This window comes from Camelus dromedarius, chromosome 8, assembly GCF_036321535.1.
Source record: "Camelus dromedarius isolate mCamDro1 chromosome 8, mCamDro1.pat, whole genome shotgun sequence".
Classification (NCBI taxonomy): Eukaryota; Metazoa; Chordata; class Mammalia; order Artiodactyla; family Camelidae; genus Camelus; species Camelus dromedarius.
The window spans coordinates 59,710,908-59,730,752 of record NC_087443.1 but is presented as its reverse complement, the minus strand read 5'-3'; the positions used below and the strand labels follow the sequence as shown (position 1 = coordinate 59,730,752).

At 58.1% G+C, this 19,845-nt stretch overlaps 2 protein-coding genes across 5 annotated transcripts; one reads left to right on the top strand and one right to left on the bottom strand.

Annotated features, from left to right (window-relative positions):
• Nucleotides 1-16: 16 nt before the first annotated feature.
• Nucleotides 17-2,162, bottom strand: FBXL15 (F-box and leucine rich repeat protein 15). Of its 2 annotated transcripts, XM_010974492.3 has the most exons (4): nucleotides 1,991-2,162; nucleotides 1,664-1,817; nucleotides 835-1,340; nucleotides 17-344 (listed from the first exon to the last, which is right to left on the bottom strand). In XM_010974492.3, the coding sequence occupies exons 1-4, from the start codon at nucleotides 2,041-2,043 to the stop codon at nucleotides 155-157; spliced, it is 903 nt and encodes a 300-aa protein (XP_010972794.1). In that variant the 5' UTR covers nucleotides 2,044-2,162; the 3' UTR covers nucleotides 17-154. The 2 variants fall into 2 exon arrangements, with proteins under 2 accessions (XP_010972794.1, XP_064344436.1); XM_064488366.1 differs by lacking the exon at nucleotides 1,991-2,162 and having other exon boundaries at nucleotides 1,476-1,974.
• A 127-nt stretch (nucleotides 2,163-2,289) lies between these two features.
• On the top strand, nucleotides 2,290-19,792 carry PSD (pleckstrin and Sec7 domain containing). Of its 3 annotated transcripts, none has more exons than XM_064488361.1 (17): nucleotides 2,290-3,337; nucleotides 5,785-6,521; nucleotides 6,793-6,895; nucleotides 7,608-7,968; nucleotides 8,717-9,157; nucleotides 10,362-10,556; nucleotides 10,723-10,803; nucleotides 10,971-11,083; nucleotides 11,710-11,768; nucleotides 11,895-11,984; nucleotides 15,695-15,738; nucleotides 17,181-17,371; nucleotides 17,458-17,528; nucleotides 17,638-17,795; nucleotides 17,968-18,112; nucleotides 18,383-18,526; nucleotides 18,981-19,792. In XM_064488361.1, exons 1-17 carry the CDS (start codon nucleotides 3,121-3,123, stop codon nucleotides 19,209-19,211), a joined length of 3,381 nt encoding a protein of 1,126 aa, XP_064344431.1. In that variant the 5' UTR covers nucleotides 2,290-3,120; the 3' UTR covers nucleotides 19,212-19,792. The 3 variants fall into 3 exon arrangements, with proteins under 3 accessions (XP_064344431.1, XP_064344432.1, XP_064344434.1); XM_064488362.1 differs by lacking the exon at nucleotides 2,290-3,337 and adding an exon at nucleotides 4,369-4,524; XM_064488364.1 differs by lacking the exon at nucleotides 2,290-3,337 and adding an exon at nucleotides 4,369-4,524 and having other exon boundaries at nucleotides 5,595-6,521.
• Nucleotides 19,793-19,845: the final 53 nt, after the last annotated feature.

The window sequence follows — 19,845 nt, the reverse complement described above, 5'->3', positions numbered from 1 at the left end:
GCAGCAGCACCAGGCAGAGGGGGTAAAACGCTCTTTATTGGAAGCTTCAGGATTGGGTAGGGCATTGGCCTCTCACCTGAGACCCCCACAGTTCAGTTTCCCTACAGTTCATAGTCCCTGCCACACAGTCCAGCTGTGCCCATCGGCAGGCGTGTCAGACCTGCAGGTTGACAAAGGGTGCAAAGCCCGCCATGTCCTGCAGCAGCACCAGCGCCTGATGCAGGGGCGGTTCCACGTCGATGTCGACGCCGCGCTTCCGCAAGCGGCTCAGGCTGGGCTCCGCCACATGGTGGCAGTGCCGCACCCGCAGTGAGCGCAGTGCCGGGCAGTACTCCGCCAATGTCCTGGGGGAGGAGAGGGGTGAAGCTAGGGGCATGAAGCCGCTACACCCACGGTGGGGGAGCCAGCAAAGCTCCGTCTCCCTCCAGCTCTGGGCATACGTCTTTCCTCCGGACATGAGGGAAGGGGCCTGGATTGGAGTCATACACTCAATGCCTCCAGTGAACCGGTGACTTCCTGTCTCCTAAACAGCGAAACTGCTTCTCAGCTGCGACCAGGATTGCAAGGTTTTCCCCGCGTTGAAGAAAAGCCAGAACTCTTTGTATATGAAATCTCCCAGTGTGTAAATACTGATTGAAAAAAAGTTTTTAAACTCTGGGCTCCCCTAAGTTAGGCATTCCTAGAGGCTCTTCCTGTTCAGAATAGGAGGGCCATGGTAGCAGGGAGGTCCAGAAACCTCAGTTCTGCCTTTTGAAAGCTACAGCCCGCTTCTACCCCCAGAAGCTAAGTAAGTGACTGCCCTCCTCCCATCCCACCGACCCCAGGCCCAGGCACCTGACACCGTCGCTTCCGACGCGGAGGCAGCCGGTTAGGTCGAGGTGCTCGAGTTCTGGGCAGTTCCGAGCCAATTCCTGGACAGCGGCGTCCCCCACATTGGCATTGACCGCCAGCGAGAGGATGCGGAGGCCTGCGCCGCGCCTCTGCGCCAGGTACACGATGGCCTCATCCTTGAGCTGTCGGCAGGCGGTGAGGTCCAGCTCCTCGAGGGCTGGACAGCGGTCAGCGAGGCCGCGCAGCGCCAACCCATCTACCCAGTCACAGTGCGCAAGCGATAGGCGCTGCAGGCGGGGGCAGCCCTCGGCCAGCGCCCCTAGCGTGCGGCGGCTCAGTTGCCCGCAGCCGGCCAGCGCCACACTCCGAAGCTGCGGATTCCGCGCCAGCACCGGCACCAGATCGTCGTCCGACAGCCATTCGTGACATGGCGCCAGCGCCAGCTCCTGCAGCCCCTCAGCGTCCCGCAGCAGCCAGGCCAATGCGGCCCGCGGGATCTGTGGACCCACCTGCCGGGCGGGGAGGCACCTTGACTCAGCTGGTACTGGGGGCAGACGCTGCCTACCGCCCCTAAGGAGTTCTATCCTGGCAGCAGGTCGCCCTCGGGGCTTGACATCTGCCCTCCCAGGAGAGACCCCACGCACCCTCTGAGTTGATTCCTGGTACTCGCCCTTTGAGGGTACTTCACGCTGGGTGGATTGCTTTCCGGGCATTCCTGGAGGCCCAAGGGGGATCCGGAAGGGGAGACAGTGGGGCTGGGGGTTCAGGGCTGGGCCGGAGGCAGGGCAAGGGCAGGACCCAGAAGGGGGCGGGGCTCTGGCCACTGGCTCACCTGAGCGGCGTCGAAACGGCGCAGCCCAGCCAGGTGCAGCTGCACCAGCGCCCGGAAGGCCCGGCTGACGCGCTGCAGCCGGAGTAGCTGGCGCAGTGGAACCCGGCTCAGGACGTGTGGGAGCAGCACGTCTTCCCAGGGCAGGTCCAGGAGCCTGCGGGTAAAGGGGCGTTGACGGCGGCGTCCCCGGGCCGCTGTTACCTGCGAGTTCGCCTCCGTTATGCTCCTGAGCCCCGGCACCTATAAGCGGCCCCAAAACACGGCCCTGGTTCGGCTTCCCTCCACCAGGTCCTTCTTCCCTCTCTCGGCCCCTTCGCTGCTCGGTACCTGACGGCTCCGGGCTCTTGCTCCCCTCCGGACGGCTCCATCGGTGGCTCCATCGGCGGTCTACTGCGCGTGCGCAGTAAGGTCTTCTCGCTTTGGCCTTGGAGCGGCTGCAGCGAACCCGCCTACTTGGACTGTAGGGACAGACCGAGTCAATCGAGTGCCGGCTCACTGAGGCTGCTATCGGAGAGCATTCCGGACGGATACTGAAACTGAGGGCGGAACAGACCAGTGGTGTAACTTTAGACCTCGCCTTCTCTGCTACAGAGCTTGAGACCTGAGGCTGAAGAACACGGTGATGCAGCAGAGACTGGCTTCTTTTTTCGTTTGGGGCCAGTGGTCGCCTCTAAGGAAGTGATGGGAGCAGCAGGCAAAGCCTAACGTAAAGGGGCGGGGCCAGGACTCCAAGGTTCTGGGCCTACTTTCTCTGCCCTCTGGTCGCTTTTGGCGAGTTTGAAAAATGGGGAGAAACTATCCAGGCTCTTACTGTCTGGCACGTAGTAGATGCCCAATAATTGTTGAATGTATTGAATGGGCAAAGCTGGAATTTTTCTTCCTTCATCAAGCAAACTTGCCCCAATTTTCCATCCCTGGTTAACTGTGAAGTACAGTGCTATCTAGCCCTTTCCACTCTTTGAAGATTTGGAACGGGTATACACTTTGGTGGGAGAGATATAAGGGGCGCAAAGAAGGCTTATATCTCCAGCCAGGTCCCTTTCCTTTACCCAGAAGGTCTAGAGCCCTGAAAAGAATGAGTGCTCAGTTCAGCACGCCAGGAATACTGCTTCTCGGTTGGCCTGGGGTTTTAGTTGTAGGGTCTAGGGCTGGGTCGGCCCAGAGGTAATGACCCCCACCAGAGCTCTGAGCTCAGAGACTCTGGGCTGTCCACTCACAGCATCCCCAGATCCTAGTTCAAGGGTCTGCTCGCTTTGGGGAACCCCTGGAGCAGTGTTTTCCCCATCATCCATTGGAAGGGAGGGTGTGAAGGAGGCTGAGGGTTACTGCTGTCCCTGAGAGCTCCCCCTCACTAGCAGGGTTGCGCTCTCCCTTCGTCCAACCGTTTCGCCTGCCTCTTCATAAGGAAAACTGCTTCTCAAACATTATCTTATCAGGGCTTTGGGCTCCTCTGCAAGATGAGCAGGTCTGTTCTGTCACTCCACTTTAAAGGTGAAACTGAGGCCCTTGAGTGGAAGCGCCTTGTCCGGGGTCAAGCGCGTCGGGATAAAGAACTTAGGCATTCGGATTTTCCCCGAATTCCTTTCCTACTCCTCCACCTTCCTCCACCCCACCCACCATGCAGCGAGAAGGGAGAAAACAGCATCGCGAAAGGACCAAGAAGGGTCAACTTAGGTGAGGGATTCGCTCCCTCTTCCTCCGCCTGCTTGGATAGGGGTAGCTGGGAGGACAGATTTCTGCTCGGATAGAGCCAGGTGGGCGCGCACCACTTCTGGCCGCGCGCCTCCTCCTCCTCCTCCCAGTTTTGTTCACGCTTCTGCGCCTGCGCAGTGCGACGAATCTGGCGCTGTCCCTTTCAGCACCACGCGGAGCCCGCGCCTCCCCTCCCCGCGGTGAGCCCCGCGCGCCCCCGCCTCGCACGTTCTTGCTCCCCTTGACCACCCGAACAAACCCCTTCTTCCTTCCAGGGTCACCATCTGCCTGCCCTGGAGTTCCCAAGGAGAGCAGTTGCCATAGTAACTCTAGCAGTGCTTTCTTAAAATAGCTGGGCCCGCTTCTACCTTGGCCAAGGGCACAAGGGTTGCCTGTCTCCCACTTTCTCCAGTCCAGGCGTCATTCCATCTAACCTTTTATCCCCAGACTGGCAGGATGCCTAACCTAAGCAGCAAGGAAGTTCTTTCCGAAGTCTGACTAACATTCCTGCTGCTGCATCCTGGGCAAGTAGTCAGGGTTTCATCTCCTGGGTCCAAGAGTCAGAGCCCCCAGAGGGTTTGAGGCGCTGTTCCCTAGATCTCTCTTCCATAAGCTGATAGTCTCCTGGATTTAGGGGGCGGGTCCAGTCTACACCGGTACAGTGTGCTGGCGCGGCCGCGTGCTCGTGGGGGCGGGAGCGCGTGTGGCATGTAACAGGTCATGTGGCAACCTCCTAGGGACACGCGTGGGGTCTGGAGAGGGACACGCGTGTGCATCTGGGTTCTGCGTGTGGCTCAGGGGGTGGTGGACGAGAGGGACGTGTACACGATTGGGGTGGGGCATGTGATGGTCAGAACAGAACCAGGGGTTCCATACGTCCTCCCCCTCGTCAGGGGCGGGTCTCAGGTTGGCGGGAGAGCCCAGCGGCGACCTAGCGTCTAAAAGGGGGGGCAGCCTCTGGGCCTCAGGGCCCTGGGAGAGGGCGGGGGGTGGGTGGGTGGGTGGGGGGATTAGCTCTGTCTGAGCCGCGCGTTGAGGGAGGAGGAGGGACTGAGAGGCGGGCGGGCCTGGAGCAAGCGGGAGCAAGCGGGAGCCGTGCTGCCTTCACAGCTGAGCTGGGCCCAGCCTCTCCCCTGCCTCTCTTCGGCCCCAGCTCCAGGCGAGCAGCGGTGAGTACAGACGCGGCTCCAGTCCAGGTCTGCACTGGGAGCGCGATGGGCCCCGATTAAGCTTCAGGAACTTGCCTGGCAGTGTTGCTGCTTCTGACCTCTGCCCCTACCCTGCATTGCCACCAGAGGCCCCTTTACCCCTTTATGGTCCCTTCTGGGCTGGACAAGATCTGTTATACCCTTGGGGTGGAGGGCGGGTGGTGGGAGCGAGAGATGGGGAGAGGGCTCTGGTGCAACCTTCCCCTCCAGAGACCAGTGACTGGTGGGGGTTGGGGGAGAAGGTATATGTCCCTGCTTAAGTATACGTGTGTGTGCATCTGTATTTGTGTGTGATTGTGACCAGTAGGTCTCTGTGAGTGTCTAAATTGCCTGTGTCTCTGTGTGCGTTGAAGAATGAGGGCCTGTATGTATATTTGGGTATCTCTTTTTGTGTTCCTATTTGATGACAGAGTGTGTGTAAAACAAGCATGTGCCTTTCCATTACACACATATTTGTTATGACTGTGAGAGTGTATGAGGGTGTGTCTTTGAGCAATATGTGTGTGCCTGTGCCTGTGTGTGCTCGAGGGTGTTGCCTATGGATGTGTTTAGCTATGTACTGACATTATTTGTCCTTATGTGTGTGTGCATGAATGTGTGTAGCTGTATGGAGAATAAGAATATCCCTTTCCCATCCAGCATGTATGTGTTAGGTGAAGAGACTTCAGGCCTTTCTCCTCCCTTTCACCTATGCCTCTCAGCCCTTCGTCTCCCTATATGCCACCCCCATTCTTCTTCCCTTTCATTCCAGGAGGCCTGAGTTCTCCCTCACTGTATGAGGGGCTTCCATAAGAGAGGCTGTGGGAGACCCATGGCTAGATGATGGTGATGGCTGCTTGATACTCATGGTCCTGAGGGTGGGGTAGCTGGCTTCCCCCTCCCCTACCAGAAGTAGTTCCAAAATGCCACAGGGACTCTGGGCTCACTCAGTTTCTGAAATAGCTTCCTCTCTCCTCCCAGGGTGATTCTCAGGGCCCCCAGACAGGAGAGGAGCCAGGGGCCCACTGGGGATATTATTCTTTTTTCCTCAGGCCTCCATGGAAGTAGCCCCAGCAGGAGGACCAATTACCCACAGGGGTGGGATAAGTGATGCCATATTCCCAGGGTGGGCTAAGCCCCTGGCCCTCAGTGGCTCTAGCCAGCTTTCCCCTCCCTATCTTTGCTCTCCTGCCCACCCAACACCCTAGCAGTTCACCCCCTACACCCCTTCCTCTCTTGCAGGCCTGTCTGAAGAGCATGCTGCCCCCTCACTCCCCGCCTGGCCTGGCCATCCCTGCCCCCCCAGCCTGACCCCCGGCCCCAGCATGGCCCAGGGTGCCATGCGCTTCTGCTCGGAGGGCGACTGTGCCATCTCCCCACCACGATGTCCACGCCGCTGGCTCCCCGAAGGCCCGGTGCCCCAGAGCCCCCCAGCCAGCATGTATGGCAGCACAGGCTCCCTGCTAAGGCGGGTAGCAGGTCCAGGTCCCCGAAGCCGGGAATTTGGACGTGTGACAGCACCCTGTACCCCCCTGCGTGGTCCCCCATCACCTCGTGTTGCTCCCTCACCCTGGGCACCCTCCTCCCCTACTGGGCAGCCCCCACCAGGGACCCGGAGCTCCGTGGTCATATTCCGCTTTGTGGAGAAGGCCAGCGTGAGGCCACTAAATGGGCTACCTGCTCCCGGAGGCTTGAGTCGGAGCTGGGACCTGGGTGGGGTCTCTCCTCCCAGGCCCACCCCAGTCCTTGGGCCTGGCTCCAACCGGAAGTTGCGGCTGGAAGCATCCACATCAGATCCACTCCCAGCAGGAGGAGGCTCAGCTCTACCTGGCAGCCAGGGCCTTTTACATGGGCCACCAGCTCAACCTCAGGTTGGAGCAGATGGTCTTTACTCCTCTCTCCCCAATGGGCTGGGGGGGCCTTCTGAGCACCTGGCCACATTATTCCGAGGACCTGCTAACACTGGACTCCTGAACCAGGTATGTGACCTCCCTTGGGCTCCCTCAAAATCCAGAGTCCCAGCAAAGGCCAAGGCTTGTTCCCTTGGTGGTCTTGAGCCTGTTGGCTCTCTGAATCCTTCAATTTGTCCTAAATCTGTCTCTTTCTTGTCCTCTGTTTGTCCCTATGTCTCTGCACTTTCACCTCTGTTCCTGTATATTTTTCTTTCTGTGTTTCTGTGCCATGTTCTTGTGTCTTTATGTCTGGCTTTATCTCTGGATGCCTGTATCTATGTCTTCCTCTTTGGCTTAGGGGGACACCTGGTCCTCACCTCGGGAAGTCTCCTCTCATGCCCAGAGAATTGCTCGAGCCAAATGGGAATTCTTCTATGGCTCTTTGGACCCCCCCAGCTCAGGTAAGGCCTGGGACTGAGGCAAGGGGAACAGGACAGGGCCTTCTCCACAGCAGCCAAGGTATGGTAGGGAGCCTTCCTTTAAGCCTCCCCCAGTCCTTTCCTGGGCTTCTGAGTCAGCTAATGCCTCTCTAGGTCTCACTATTTCCATCTGTGTTATGATGGGGGTTGGGGGATGGCAGCTAGGTTGGGCACCTGGAGGAAGGTGGGTGGTAGGGAGGGGGATGGCAGGAAATCTTGATTTCTTTAGGTCATTCCTTGAAGTAGAAAAGAGGCTAATCTCCCTCAGGCCCCTCAAAGCTGTTTGACAAGAACTTTTTTCCTTTTTTGAGGGGAGGAGCAGGTAATTAGGTTAATTTATATTATTATTATTATTATTATTATTATTATTATTATTATCATTATCATTATCATTATTATCATTATTATTATCATTATTATTAACCAGGGATTGAACCCAGGACCTTGTGCATGCTAAGCACTGCCCTCTATCACTGAGCTATACCCTCCCCACTGTTTGACAAGAACTTGATTAGAAATGAGCTCCACTGGCACCAGGAATAAGCTGAATTTGTGCCATGAGGAATGGTGGCTAGACAGTAAAAGAACTTCCTGCCAACATGAGGCAGCAGAGGAAAGTTCCTTCCAGGAAGAGAATCAGGACAGGGAGTTGACCTGAATAACCTCCTGATTAGGATGCCTGTGCACACTGCAGGTGCTAAGCCCCCAGAGCAGGCCCCCCCATCTCCACTTGGGGTGGGCTCAGGGCAGGACTCTGGGGTAGCTGTGGGGCGAGCAGCCAAGTACTCCGAGACGGACCTGGACACGGTGCCCCTGAGGTGCTACCGAGAGACCGACATCGATGAGGTGCTGGCTGAGCGGGAGGAGGCTGACTCGGCCATCGAAAGTCAGCCCAGCTCTGAGGGCCTGCCTGGCACTGCCCTTCCACCTGCCCCACATCCCAGCCCATGCCTTGGCCCTCGTCCTAGCCTGGGCAGTGGCAATGAGGATGAGGATGAGGCAGGTGGGGAAGAGGATGTGGACGACGAGGTGTTTGAGGCCTCAGAGGGGGCCCGGTGAGTGGGGAAGTGGGAGAAGAAAGAGACTTGTGCCTTCCCACTGGCCCAGAGCCAGAGCTGGGCTCAAAGGGACTGGAATAGAGACAAGGGTGGGGCTGGGTGTGTTAGGACCAAGCTGGTGGTGCTGACAGGGCAGTGTAGTAGGAGTCTCTAAACACAGAGGCCTGAGGTCTGGCAGAATGTTGGGGATGTGGGGTAGGAGAGCCATCAGCAAGAACCCAGGAGGGGAGGGACAGCCAGGATAGAGAAGGAAAGGGGTTCTAGTAAAGAACAGAGGGCAGAGTGAGAGGCCAGGGGCCAGGATCAAGCCTGGGGTCATGGAAGCATCAATCCAGATCCTGGATCCTGGTGGGAGAGCGGGGAGTGTAGGGGGTTTCCTCTGTCTCACACCCCTTTGCAGCTTGGAGCCTCATCTTCTTTTCCTAAGATGTTGCCAGAAATAGAAATGGGATGACAGGAGGGGAGAAGATCAGAGAGAAGGAGGAGAAAGGGAGATTAGCAGGCAGTGAGAAAGGAAGGGGATTGGGTGCTGGGGATGGGTAGGGCTGGGGTGCTCCAAGGGCACTGAATAGTTTGATGAACCTGTGGTGGGGACCCCTTACCCAGGTGGCTTTTTTAGGGGGCTGGGGGACCTGTGAAAAGGGGCTGATAATCCCCTTCACAGAGTCAGTATGAAAGTTTAGTGAAATGCTACCTGAGAGCTGTCCTCTATGTCCCTGATCAGACATTCTCCCTGCCCCTGCAGGCCAGGCACCCGAATGCCTCACTCTGGGCCTCTCAAGTCTCCTTTGCCCTTTCTACCTGGGACCAGTCCCTCAGCTGATGGGCCCGACTCTTTCAGTTGTGTGTTTGAAGCCATCTTGGAGTCACACCGGGCCAAGGGCACCTCCTACACCAGCCTCGCCTCGCTGGAGGCCCTGGCCTCACCTGGCCCAACCCAGAGCCCCTTCTTCACGTTTGAGCTGCCTCCCCAACCTCCTGCCCCGAGGCCTGACCCACCTGCTCCTGCCCCACTTGCCCCTCTTGAACCAGATTCTGGTACTAGCTCTGCTGCTGATGGGCCTTGGACACAGAGAAGGGAAGAAGAGGAGGCAGAGGCTGGAGCCAAGCAGGCCCCAAGGAGGGAGCCCCCTAGTCCTTGCCACTCAGAGGACAGCTTTGGGCTAGGGGCAGCACCCCTGGGCAGGTGAGTGATTCTTTGGTTCCTCAGACCTGAGGACCCTGGGGCTCCAGGAACAGCTGCTCCAAGGGACAGAGCCCAAATGTGAAGATGTAGTTTATATTCCTGACCCTTGATAGGGGTGGTTAGAGGATACAGATGTGTTTTTCCATTTGCAGGACTATTTCTATTGGCTGTGAGTGGAAGCCCTTCACAGCCTGCCCCCTTGGTCTGAGATCCATTAACTTGAGAAACCACGATTCAGGACTGAAGAGTCCATAAAGAACACCCTCCTTTTTCTCCAGAATGGCCCTTCCTCCCCAGACAGAGCCTCTAACCTGCTTAGAATTCTTCTGGCCTTACTCCCACCCAGCCTAAAGGTTTTTCCGAAAGATGCAGTCACCAGCTTCTTCTATCGCCTTCCTCCCATGTCGCAACCCCATCCCCCTCCAATCGGGAGTCTCTCACCCTTCTCCAGGAAGTCCTTTCACCAGTCTAACCTTTCTGCTCTCCCCTCTGCCAACTACCCTATCAGTCACTGAAGCCATGGAAACAGGAGGGGGTGGCCAGGGAAACGGGGTTGCCTAGCAACCAGGAGTTTCCGGCCTCTGTCACTGGGGTGACAGGTGGCTTTGCGAGTAGAGCAGCTGGGATGGGAAGGGAAGGGAGGAAGAGACAGGGGTTGAGGGGTGCACTCTGATCCCCAATCCCCTCTATCCCAGACCCTGCTTCTTTGTGGGTGGAAGAGAAGGACCAAGGAGGAGGCTCCTTTCTCTAAAAGGCAGGAAGAGGAAAGAGATAGGAGCAGGAAAGTGCCCTTGCTCCCCTCACATCTTTGTTTGAGCCTCGACTGTTCCTTTCTAGCATTCTACCTATCCTATCTTTGCCCGTATTCTCAGAGACAGAGAACTATTTTCTGAGTAGGGCCAGTGTGGGGATGGGGAAATCTAAGTCTAATAGCAAACTTAGGGAGCTTTAGGGAAGCAGCCAGAACTCCCACAGCAGCAAGATGGATGTGGGTTAGATTTGAGGCAGGACTTCCTCAGATATGGTAATGATACAGTAGGCTGACGGAAGGAACCTGTATCATATCCTTCTCTGGAGAAAAGAAAAATGCCTTCCCCATGTTCCAATCTCCCCTTCTCTATCTACTGGGTCTGGAGGCAAAAGAAGGATATGGATGGCCCCCGAGGCCTTGCCCCACCACTGAGCTGGTATTCTACCCTGGCAGTGAACCACCCCTGAGCCAGCTGGTGTCCGACTCAGACTCAGAGCTGGACAGCACAGAGCGGCTGGCCCTGGGAAGCACAGACACCTTGTCCAATGGGCAGAAAGCAGACCTGGAGGCTGCGCAGCGCCTAGCTAAGAGGCTCTACCGACTAGATGGCTTCAGGAAGGCGGATGTGGCCCGGCACCTGGGCAAGAAGTAAAGGCACTGGGCTGGGATTGAGAATAGGGGGAGAGGGGTTGCATCCTGTGGGCAGCACCTCCACATCCCCTCTGTCTAATGCCCCCAGGTCTCTAGGTAACCCCCACCTGGCCCCTTGACACTTCCCCTTGAGACTCCACCTGTCTCTCTGCCCTGCCCACAGCAATGACTTCAGCAAACTTGTGGCTGGCGAGTACCTCAAGTTCTTTGTCTTCACGGGCATGACTCTGGACCAAGCTCTCAGGTGGGTGTCTAGCCCTTTGAGGGCAGCCCCCACTCTCCAGGCCTGGTGTACAGGGCCTTAGTTATGCCTCCTCTGAGCCCCTGTGCCTCCCCTAAACTGCCTGGAAGTCACCCTTCCCCAGATGGCTGGGCATGGCCAGGAGCCATGTCCCCTCTTCCCCTCCCCAGGGTGTTTCTGAAGGAGCTGGCCTTAATGGGTGAGACTCAGGAACGGGAGCGCGTGCTGGCCCACTTCTCCCAGAGATACTTCCAGTGCAATCCCGGAGCCCTTTCTTCAGAGGGTGAGGAGGCCGGGGCAGGGCTTTCCCAGCTGCTCACTGAGGCAGATCAGCATTGCATCTGTGCATAGCAGCATAAGAGTGTGTGCAGGAGTGCATGAATGAATGAGTTTGTAGGCATGAGAGCATGCATGTAGGCAGTACTAGCATGGCTGCACAGATATGGAACTGTGCATGCAAACAGGCATAGTGCTAAGATCTAGCATGTGTTGTGAAGAGACAGGTGCAAGTGTGTTTGCATGCCATTGTTCACATACATGTGCAAGACAGTGCTTGGCTTGAGTAGGGATTCTATTTGGTCCGCACAGCTATATGGGGCCTACTTGCTTGTGTTTAATGCACAGACACAGAGGCATGTGGGTGTTGGGGGCACGTAGTGGGCAGTCCAGGACATTAGGGAGCTAGGCAGGGTGACCTGAGAAGGAGAAGTCCCTTCTGAGGGATCTGCTGAAAGAGAGAGGTCTTTGCTTAGGACAGATTGGCTAATGGGGTTCAGGACTTACTAAAGTGTGGTTGTGGGCCAAAGAGGGTCTTGAAAGAGGGCAGGGAATGAACCAGAAGGTTGGGGAAAATAGCTGTGGGAAGAGTCCTTGGGAGGTGGTCAAGGCTGAATGTCAACTCTCCTCTAGACGGTGCGCACACGCTGACCTGTGCCCTAATGCTACTCAACACGGATCTCCATGGCCACGTGAGTAGGGGGCTGGTGGGAGGGAGCCCAGAAAACGACCCGTCCAGAAACTTCAAGGCCTGGGAGGCCAAGGACCACGCCTCCCCCCCCCCCCCCAAGCTCACAGGCCTCTGTGCCCTTCCTTAGAACATTGGGAAGCGCATGACCTGTGGAGACTTCATTGGGAACCTGGAGGGCCTCAACGAAGGCGGCGACTTCCCCAGAGAGCTGCTAAAGGTGGGGGCGGGGCGGGGCAGGGAAGACGTTGCGGGAGGGGAGGGGCAGGGGATCGGCCTCCGAGGGAGGTGATATGAGGGGCCTCTCAGCTCCCAGCTGCTGTTGTGGGAGCCCAGGCTCCCATGACTCAGCCTGGGGACCGCCCCCTCCCCCAGCCCCCACAAGGCAGGCTCTCTCAGAACATGCGCACTCGTAGTCCCGGCGCGCTCAGCGGGGGAGGGGAGACTGCTCTCGAAAACACATGATTAGGTGGCCCTGGACCTTGCTTTTGCCTTCACTGTTGCCCGTACTCCAGTGTTCACTGAGGATGGGACGGGGTCCCTGTGGGGAGGAGGTGGGACGGGGACAGCTTCCCTTCTCCCACTCCAGCCCCACCCCAGGGTGTACAGCCACAAAGGCCTTCCTGGTACTGCTGCACTGAAGGGACCCGGAGGTAGAGGTGCCTGAGAGGGACAAAGGCTTTTCCAAGGTCTTGAAGCAAGTTAGCGCCAAGCTGGGACTAGATAGCGCGCTTCAGACTCAGTGGGCAGGCGCCAGAACCTGAGTGGTTAGCTACACTAGAGCTGGTAGGGATAGGAGGAGGAGGGGGCGTCCTGGACCGTGGCTTCACTTATTTCCCAGATCCCCAGATCGGGTGCTGTTTTATCTGGGAGGCCTGCACTCACTTGAACCCCCAGAGTTGACAAAGGTTTCTCCGGACCATCACATACATGTGACTGCAAAGGAGTGTCCTGGGGCTTGCTGTAAGCTTGGGTGTGTTGAGCTTTTGACTTTGGGAATATATCTGAGTGGGGCCGTCCATCGTGAGCTTGGGGGGGCGTGGTCAATTAGTTGGGGTGTATGTTGAGTTAAACTGTATATGTATGATTTAGGGTGCCGGTGAGTCAAAGGGGTTTGTCTGACTTGGGGTGTTTTTGTGCTTTAGGGCTTATGATTTAGAGTGTGCGTCTGAGTTGAGGTGTAGGTTGGGTGTTTGTGTGTGTTGGGGTGTATATCTACGAATTGGCAATCTGGTTTATGACATCTGTCCATGAGTAGGGAATGTATGTTTGTGAGTTAAACACTAAAATTAGAGGTGTACCTCTGATTTTGTAGTGTCTGTGAGATGGGATGAATGTGAACTGATGCATCTGGTTAGTTGAAGTGTATGTAAAGTGCTGTGTGTGAACGTGAGTTGGGGTAAACACACAGATAGCTTTTAAGTATAGCGGGTCAGTGAGTTGGATGATTCCACGGCTACCTCCATCTCGCGCCCGCCGCTGTCTTTTGCCTCTTGGCCTCTCTGGGCTCTGTTAAAAAAAAAAAAAAAAAAAAAAAAGGGCCTGCGGGAGGCGTTCCGACCTCTTCCCTCACATCCCACAACCCCGACGAGCCAGGAGAGGGCTCCAGACCCTGCAGAGGCAGCCACCTTCACAGCCCCAGGCCTAGGCCCTCCCAGCGCAACCTCCCAGCACCCCAAGAGAAGGCCACCGGCCGCCAAGTGCCCCCGCGTCTCCCCGGCGCCTCCCTGTGGCGCCGCGCGGAGGGCCCTCCTCTCGGTCGGACGCCTCCATTTTGCGCCGTCCCCGCCCCCAGCCCTCGCCCTCCCCTCCCCGTCGGCAGCCCCCTCCCGTTCTCGCGGAGCTGCAGAGCAGACCGCGCCGCCGCTGCCGCACGCTCCGTGCGTCGGTGGGAGCCGAGCCGGGCCGGGCTCCGGCCGGGCCGCTCGCGCCGGCTGTCGGGGGAGCCGTCCGCGGGCCGTCCGGACCGTCCGGGCCGAGGGCAGGCGAGGGCATGGCCGGGAGCCGCGGTGCGCCGGCCGGGCCAGCATGATCGGTGTCAACAGCATCCACAGCAGCGCCGGGCGGCTGCGCTCGCGCTCGCTGTGCTCCGTGCGCTACGGGCGCACCCACCGCGGCGCGGAGACCCTGTGCTACGGCTGGCCGCAGCGCTCGCGCAGTCTCAAGCCCGTGCTCTACACCGATCTGGTGGTCAGCCGCCTGCAGAGCCGCAAGAAGAAAAAGGCGGTGAGGGCGTTGGGGCCGCGGCCCACGCCAGGCTGGGGGGCCTCCGAGGCGGGTTGCTGAGGGCCGCGCGGCTGAGGGGGCGGCTTGAGGGAGGCTCGAGGGAGGCACCGAATGTGGCACTAGCCGAGGGGACCTCGGTGGGGCTGAGTGCCGAGCCCGGCAGGGACAGAACCCATGGGTAGCCAGGGATGGTCACGAACTGGAGGGGGAAGGGCACAGACCCTCGGATCAAGTTGGGGATCTCAGACCAAAGGGTCTTTGGGTCTTCTAGATGAGAACCTGAGATGGCGCTCACCCCTGGGATTTAGGACTTTTCGAAGGAAGACATGGTTGTGGGCCAAAGGAGGTCCCGAGAGAGGGGGCAGGGGATGAACTGGAAGGCTGGAGACAAGGAACGCAGGTTGGATTTCCGTGGCCACTTCAGGGTCCTCGCCAGAGTTGGAGAGCTGGGGTTTAGGGCCCGAGCTATGCTGAGTTTGGGCGGGGTTTGTGCTGGGAGGGCTTTGTGCATCAGCCTGGGTTGTGCTTGGGGGTAGAGGTTGTGGGGTGTACCCACCCCTAGACAGAGTGTGCACCCGTGGGATGCTTGGCTGGCCTTGTGGCTGGGCATGGCAGTGGACAGTGAAAGAGTCAGACTGTGGTGTGTGGGGAGCAGGGAAGGGAGGAGGCTGTGTCCCATCATGGAGAAGGCACCAACGTCACCACTGCACCCAGCTCACACGCAGGCAGCATCACACGCCACACGCTTAGCCCAACAGGCACATGCTGGAGACACACCCACTCACAGACAGGCTGCTAGAAGCGCCCCCACAGTGGGAGGCGCTGGTATAGACCCATGTCGCAGGTTACTCCCAAGAAGAGGGGTCTCCTATGCCACTCCTGGAACCCATCCTCTCCTCTGACCACCCCAAGGCCCCCACAGGTCCCTCAGGGCAACTGCAGGGAGTGGGGGAAGTCACTGGTTCAAGAGCTCACAGCAAGTTTGGGATGTGCAGGGTTTGGAAGCTAAAACTACTGCCTGTTAGAATAATATCCATGCCCCAGTAATATGAGTATGGGCGTGGGCAGGGGGTTAGACCACCCTGGCATTTGGCTTGGTGGGGCTGTCTGGGTTGGGGGAAGCTCTCAGCTTGCCCTGGGGTTGGGAGCCTTGAGAGTGTGTTCTCTCTTAGCCAAGGAAGGAGGTAACAGGGTGAGTCCCTGTTCCTTGGCCTCATTTCTCCATGTACTCTGGGTTTATCCTATGGAAATAGGCCAAAATACATGACTGGGGAAAGGAGAGCTTCTTAGGCTGCTCTTTTCCATTCCCTCTAGGGCTGTGCTTCTCCCACCCAGGATCTGAACAGGAGGACCCTTAACAATAACAACAACAGTAAAGATAATAGTAGCAGCTGCTATTTATTGTGCATCAACCACGTGCCAGGATGTCCTGGACTAATTGCTTGCCCCACGTTAAATACGTGGTACTACGTTTGTTCTCCCCGTGGATTCTTGTCCAAAGTCATGCAGCCGAAGTGGCAGAGCTGGGCCTGGGTTGTAGTGCTCTGTCCAGAGCCTGTGTTCTTGGTCATTACACCCTGCTGCCCATCCCCACCCCCAGTTCTGTCTCCTCCCCCAGACTGGGAGGGAGGGCTCTGAGCTCTGGCATTGCTGCACCTATCCCAGGATTGACCCCCATCCCCTGATTTATTCCTCCCTTCCCAGGCCTTGTACAGCTCCATCAAGAATGAAAAGTTGCAGTGGGCCATGTGAGTCCTGGGGCTGTTTGGAGGGGTGGGGATGGGGTATGGGGAGGGGGCTGCTTGAAGAAGTTGAGAGCAGAGCTGGGCCCTGTGAGTCCTGGGGCTTGAGGCCAGGGTGAGAGGGTGAGGCCATGAGAGGCAGAGAGGCTGCCTCACTTCCTTTTTTGGAGATGCCCGCCTGGATTTGGGGTTCTGTGTCTTGTCTCTAGCTGGGTTGTTATGACAAGCTGGGCTAGGGTAGGTAGCCGGTGTCAGCTGGCCCGGGAGGAGGGGTGCTGAAACAAAAAAGGGAGGTCCCTTGAGAACCCAAGGGGAAAGTAGAAGTCTTGAGTTAGGGCTCTGACCAGTAGTTCAAGAGCCTCCTCTCAGGTCCTAGGGAGCCCAGAGTGTCACAGAACGAGGGACCACATTGTCTACCCTGGGCAGCCCCGATGGAAACAGACAGACTTAGAATTAAGTCTTGGAAGAGTCCAGCCTGAAGGAGGAGGTCCAGTTTTAGCCTTGGGTCCCCGAGTCCAAGGGTAGAGCCCTCATCTAAACAGTCAATAGATCATTCGTATTTGCTGGTATCTGCTAAGAGTTCAGTCACCACTCAGTTTAACTTGGAGCCCCCATTCTGCAGGAGAGAAAGCCTCAGAGGAGGCAGAGCTCAGGATTGGGGTGCAGGGGGGATCAGGGAAAGCTTCTGGGAGGATTGGATCTTGGGGCAAGCCTTGAAAGAGGGGAAGCATTTGTTTGGGGACAGAAAGTGGGAAGTTGGTATTTGGGAGGCAAATGTCTGGTGGCTGAAATAAGTGTGGGGTAGGGAGACCAAGAAGAGGCAGGCCTAACTGGAATGGAGAGTGGAAGGAGAGAGATCGTTTTGGCAGGATAGAGTATGGGCTCCATGTGGGAGGCAGTAGGGAGCTACTGCAGGTTTTTGAGTGAAGGAGTGACAAGATAGAATCAGATTCTTTAAATGATATCTGACAGAGCCTGCAGACTGGGATGTACTCGGGGACCACTAGGAAGCTCCTCTTGCCATTTAGCCAACAAGCAACGAGTAAAGGCTGGTGCTGCAAGTGGTTGAGAGGCTGAGTCAGACATGTGTCTGCCCTAGTGGAGAAGGGAGTCATGGGTGGGGGTCGGGGGAGAGTATGAGGCTGGTTACGTGTGAGGGGAGGACGGCTCTACCCTGAGGAGCTCTAATCTGGGGGCAGAAACATGCTGCCTCGAGGAGCCCTGATGTGAACGGGGAGGCACAGCTACACCCTGGGGAGAGCTGGGCTGAGGCTGCAGACATGGCTCCAGGAGCCTCAGGCTGAGAGGAACCACACCCCATGAGAGAGGCAGTCCCCTCACCCCATCTCCACGAACACTGGAGGAACTTTCCTGGGTGGCAGAGGCCAGGACTGAAGGGGGGGTTGTGGCTCCACGGCCAACCCCCTCTGAGGTGATCACACCTGCAGAGACGAGGAGGAGCTGAGACGCTCTCTGTCTGAGTTGGCCGACCCCAACCCCAAGGTCATCAAGAGGGTCAGCGGGGGCAGTGGCAGCGGCTCCAGCCCTTTCCTGGACCTGACTCCTGAGCCCGGGGCCGCAGTCTACAAGCACGGGGCCCTGGTGCGAAAGGTGCACGCAGACCCTGACTGCAGGAAGAGTACGTGGCCGGGTAGGGAGGCCTGGGGGATGGATGGGAGTGGGCCTGTCTCAGGCCCCCCTGACCCCGTCTTCCTCACCCCCCAGCACCTCGGGGCAAGCGGGGCTGGAAGAGCTTCCACGGGATCCTCAAGGGCATGATCCTCTACCTGCAGAAGGTGCGGGGCCAGCCCAAGGGGTTGGGGTGGAGCTGGCTCAGGGCAGTGGGGTTGGTTTGGGCTGGGCCAGGCTGGGACTGCAGCCAGGACAAGATGGGCACCCCCGCAGGAGGAGTACCAGCCTGGGAAGGCCCTGTCGGAGGCAGAGCTTAAGAATGCCATCAGCATCCACCACGCGCTGGCCACGCGCGCCAGTGACTACAGCAAGAGGCCCCATGTCTTCTACCTGCGCACAGCTGACTGGCGGATCTTCCTCTTCCAGGCCCCGTGAGTGCCCACATCCTGCCCATCCCAGACCCCTTCACTCCGCTCCCAACTTGCTCCCCTCCCTTGTCTCTGGATTGCCTCATTGCTTCTCAGGCCACACCCCAAGCTGGGACTGGCATCCCTGGACAGGAACCCTGGGCTCAGGTCCCAGGTGGCTGTGCTGTCTCCCCAGGAGCCTGGAGCAGATGCAGTCCTGGATCACTCGCATCAATGTGGTGGCTGCCATGTTCTCTGCACCCCCTTTCCCAGCTGCTGTCAGTTCCCAGAAGAAGTTCAGCCGCCCTCTACTGCCCAGCGCGGCCACCCGCCTCTCCCAGGTAACCCTGGTTGTCCACCTGATGCCAGTGGGTTGGAGTGGGGCAGGCCTAGGCTGACCTCACTCAAAGCTGCTGCATATGATGTAGATGTCCACTGCACCAGGACACTAGCCGTGGCGGGTGAGCAGAGGCTGAAAGAGTCTCCACTTGCTAAGCAGCTAACCCAGGCATGGTGCTTTGTTCATCCAAAAGAAGGGGCACCTTTTTAAAGAACTTGCACACTGGCACTGTCTATGCCAGTGACCCTGACCATGTTCCCCTGGCCTCTAGGAGGAGCAGGTGCAGACCCACGAGGCCAAGCTGAAGGCTATGGCAAGTGAGTTGCGGGAGCACCGGGCTGCCCGCCTGGGCAAGAAGGCCCGAGGCAAGGAGGCTGAGGAGCAGCGGCAGAAGGAGGCCTACCTGGAGTTCGAGGTGAGCCTCCCAGCCCAGGCACCTCTTGTCTCCCTACACAGACTCAGATTAGTGGTTAAGGGCGTGGACTCTAAGAGTGGGACCAGCTGGGTGAGCTTGGGCAGGTTGCTTAATCCCTCTGAGCTGCAGTTTCCTCTTCTGTGGGACAGGGATAACATTCCATCGCCACTAGGGTAATACAGTGAGATGATGTCTGTTGAGTGTCCACTTTTGCCAAGTCTGGTAAAGTCTCAACAAACATCAGGTGTTACAGTTGGCAGTCTAGAGAGCCCAGAGAGGGTCACCAACCCACCCAGGGGTCATGTCACAGTCAGTCCTTGGGGGCTTTTGGGGCTTCAGAGGTCAGTAAGAACCTGGTGTCTCCTAGGCTTTTTTGGTGTCCCTCCCTAGTCCAGGTTGGGGTGGGCTGGGCAGAGAGGGGAGAGCAGGCTCATCCCTTGCCCCTCTGCCTCAGAAATCCCGCTACGGCACGTATGCAGCACTGCTTCGGGTCAAGCTGAAGGCAGGCAGTGAAGAGCTGGATGCAGTAGAGGCAGCACTGGCCCAGGCCGGGAGCACAGAGGATGGACTTCCCCCTCCTCACTCCAGTCCCTCTCTGCAGCCCAACCCCTCCAGCCAGCCCCCGGCTCAGTGTCCTGGCTCAGAGCCTCGGGCAGGGGCAGGCAGTGGGCGGTGGAAGCCCTGAGTTGGGGATGGGAGTGTGTGGGGAGGGTGGTGCCCACTGGGCACCTGCATGCCGTGGTCCTGCCTGAGCCCGGGCCGGCCTCGGGCCACCTGTGAGGGCCCCTTGGCCCAGGGCCTGACCGCGCCGGACGCGGTGTCCGGGGCAGGGCAGGGCTAGGGCGTGGGCCTCAGGAGCCTTAGGCTAAAGGCCCCTCTGAGATCCCCTTTTTGTGATAATGTTTTGCACTTTTTCGTACAGGGGCTGGGGTGGGAGGGGCCAGGGCCCCTGGACTTTTGATGCTTTTTTTTTTCTTTTGTGGGGGAGACCTGACGTTTCTGCTTTCTGCTGAGACCACCCCCACCCCTGACACCAGCAATCCCCCTCCATCCTGGGGCCTGGCTCAGAGTCCAGGAGTTGGGGCTGAGCTGGTTTCCCTCCCTCTTCCCTGAGGACTCACCCTCTCTCTTTCCAGAGGTGGAGGAAAGGTGTCCATGCCGAGGCCCCGTGCACAGGCCAGGGGCAGCATGGTCTCGCTTTCCCTCCTTCAGTGGGTCCCGCCCTTTGTACAGCCTCCACCTCCATTAAAACTGCTCTAGACTTGCTGGCTGGGCCTCCTTCTCGCTCCAGTGACTGGCCTGAGGCCTGAGAGTAGGCA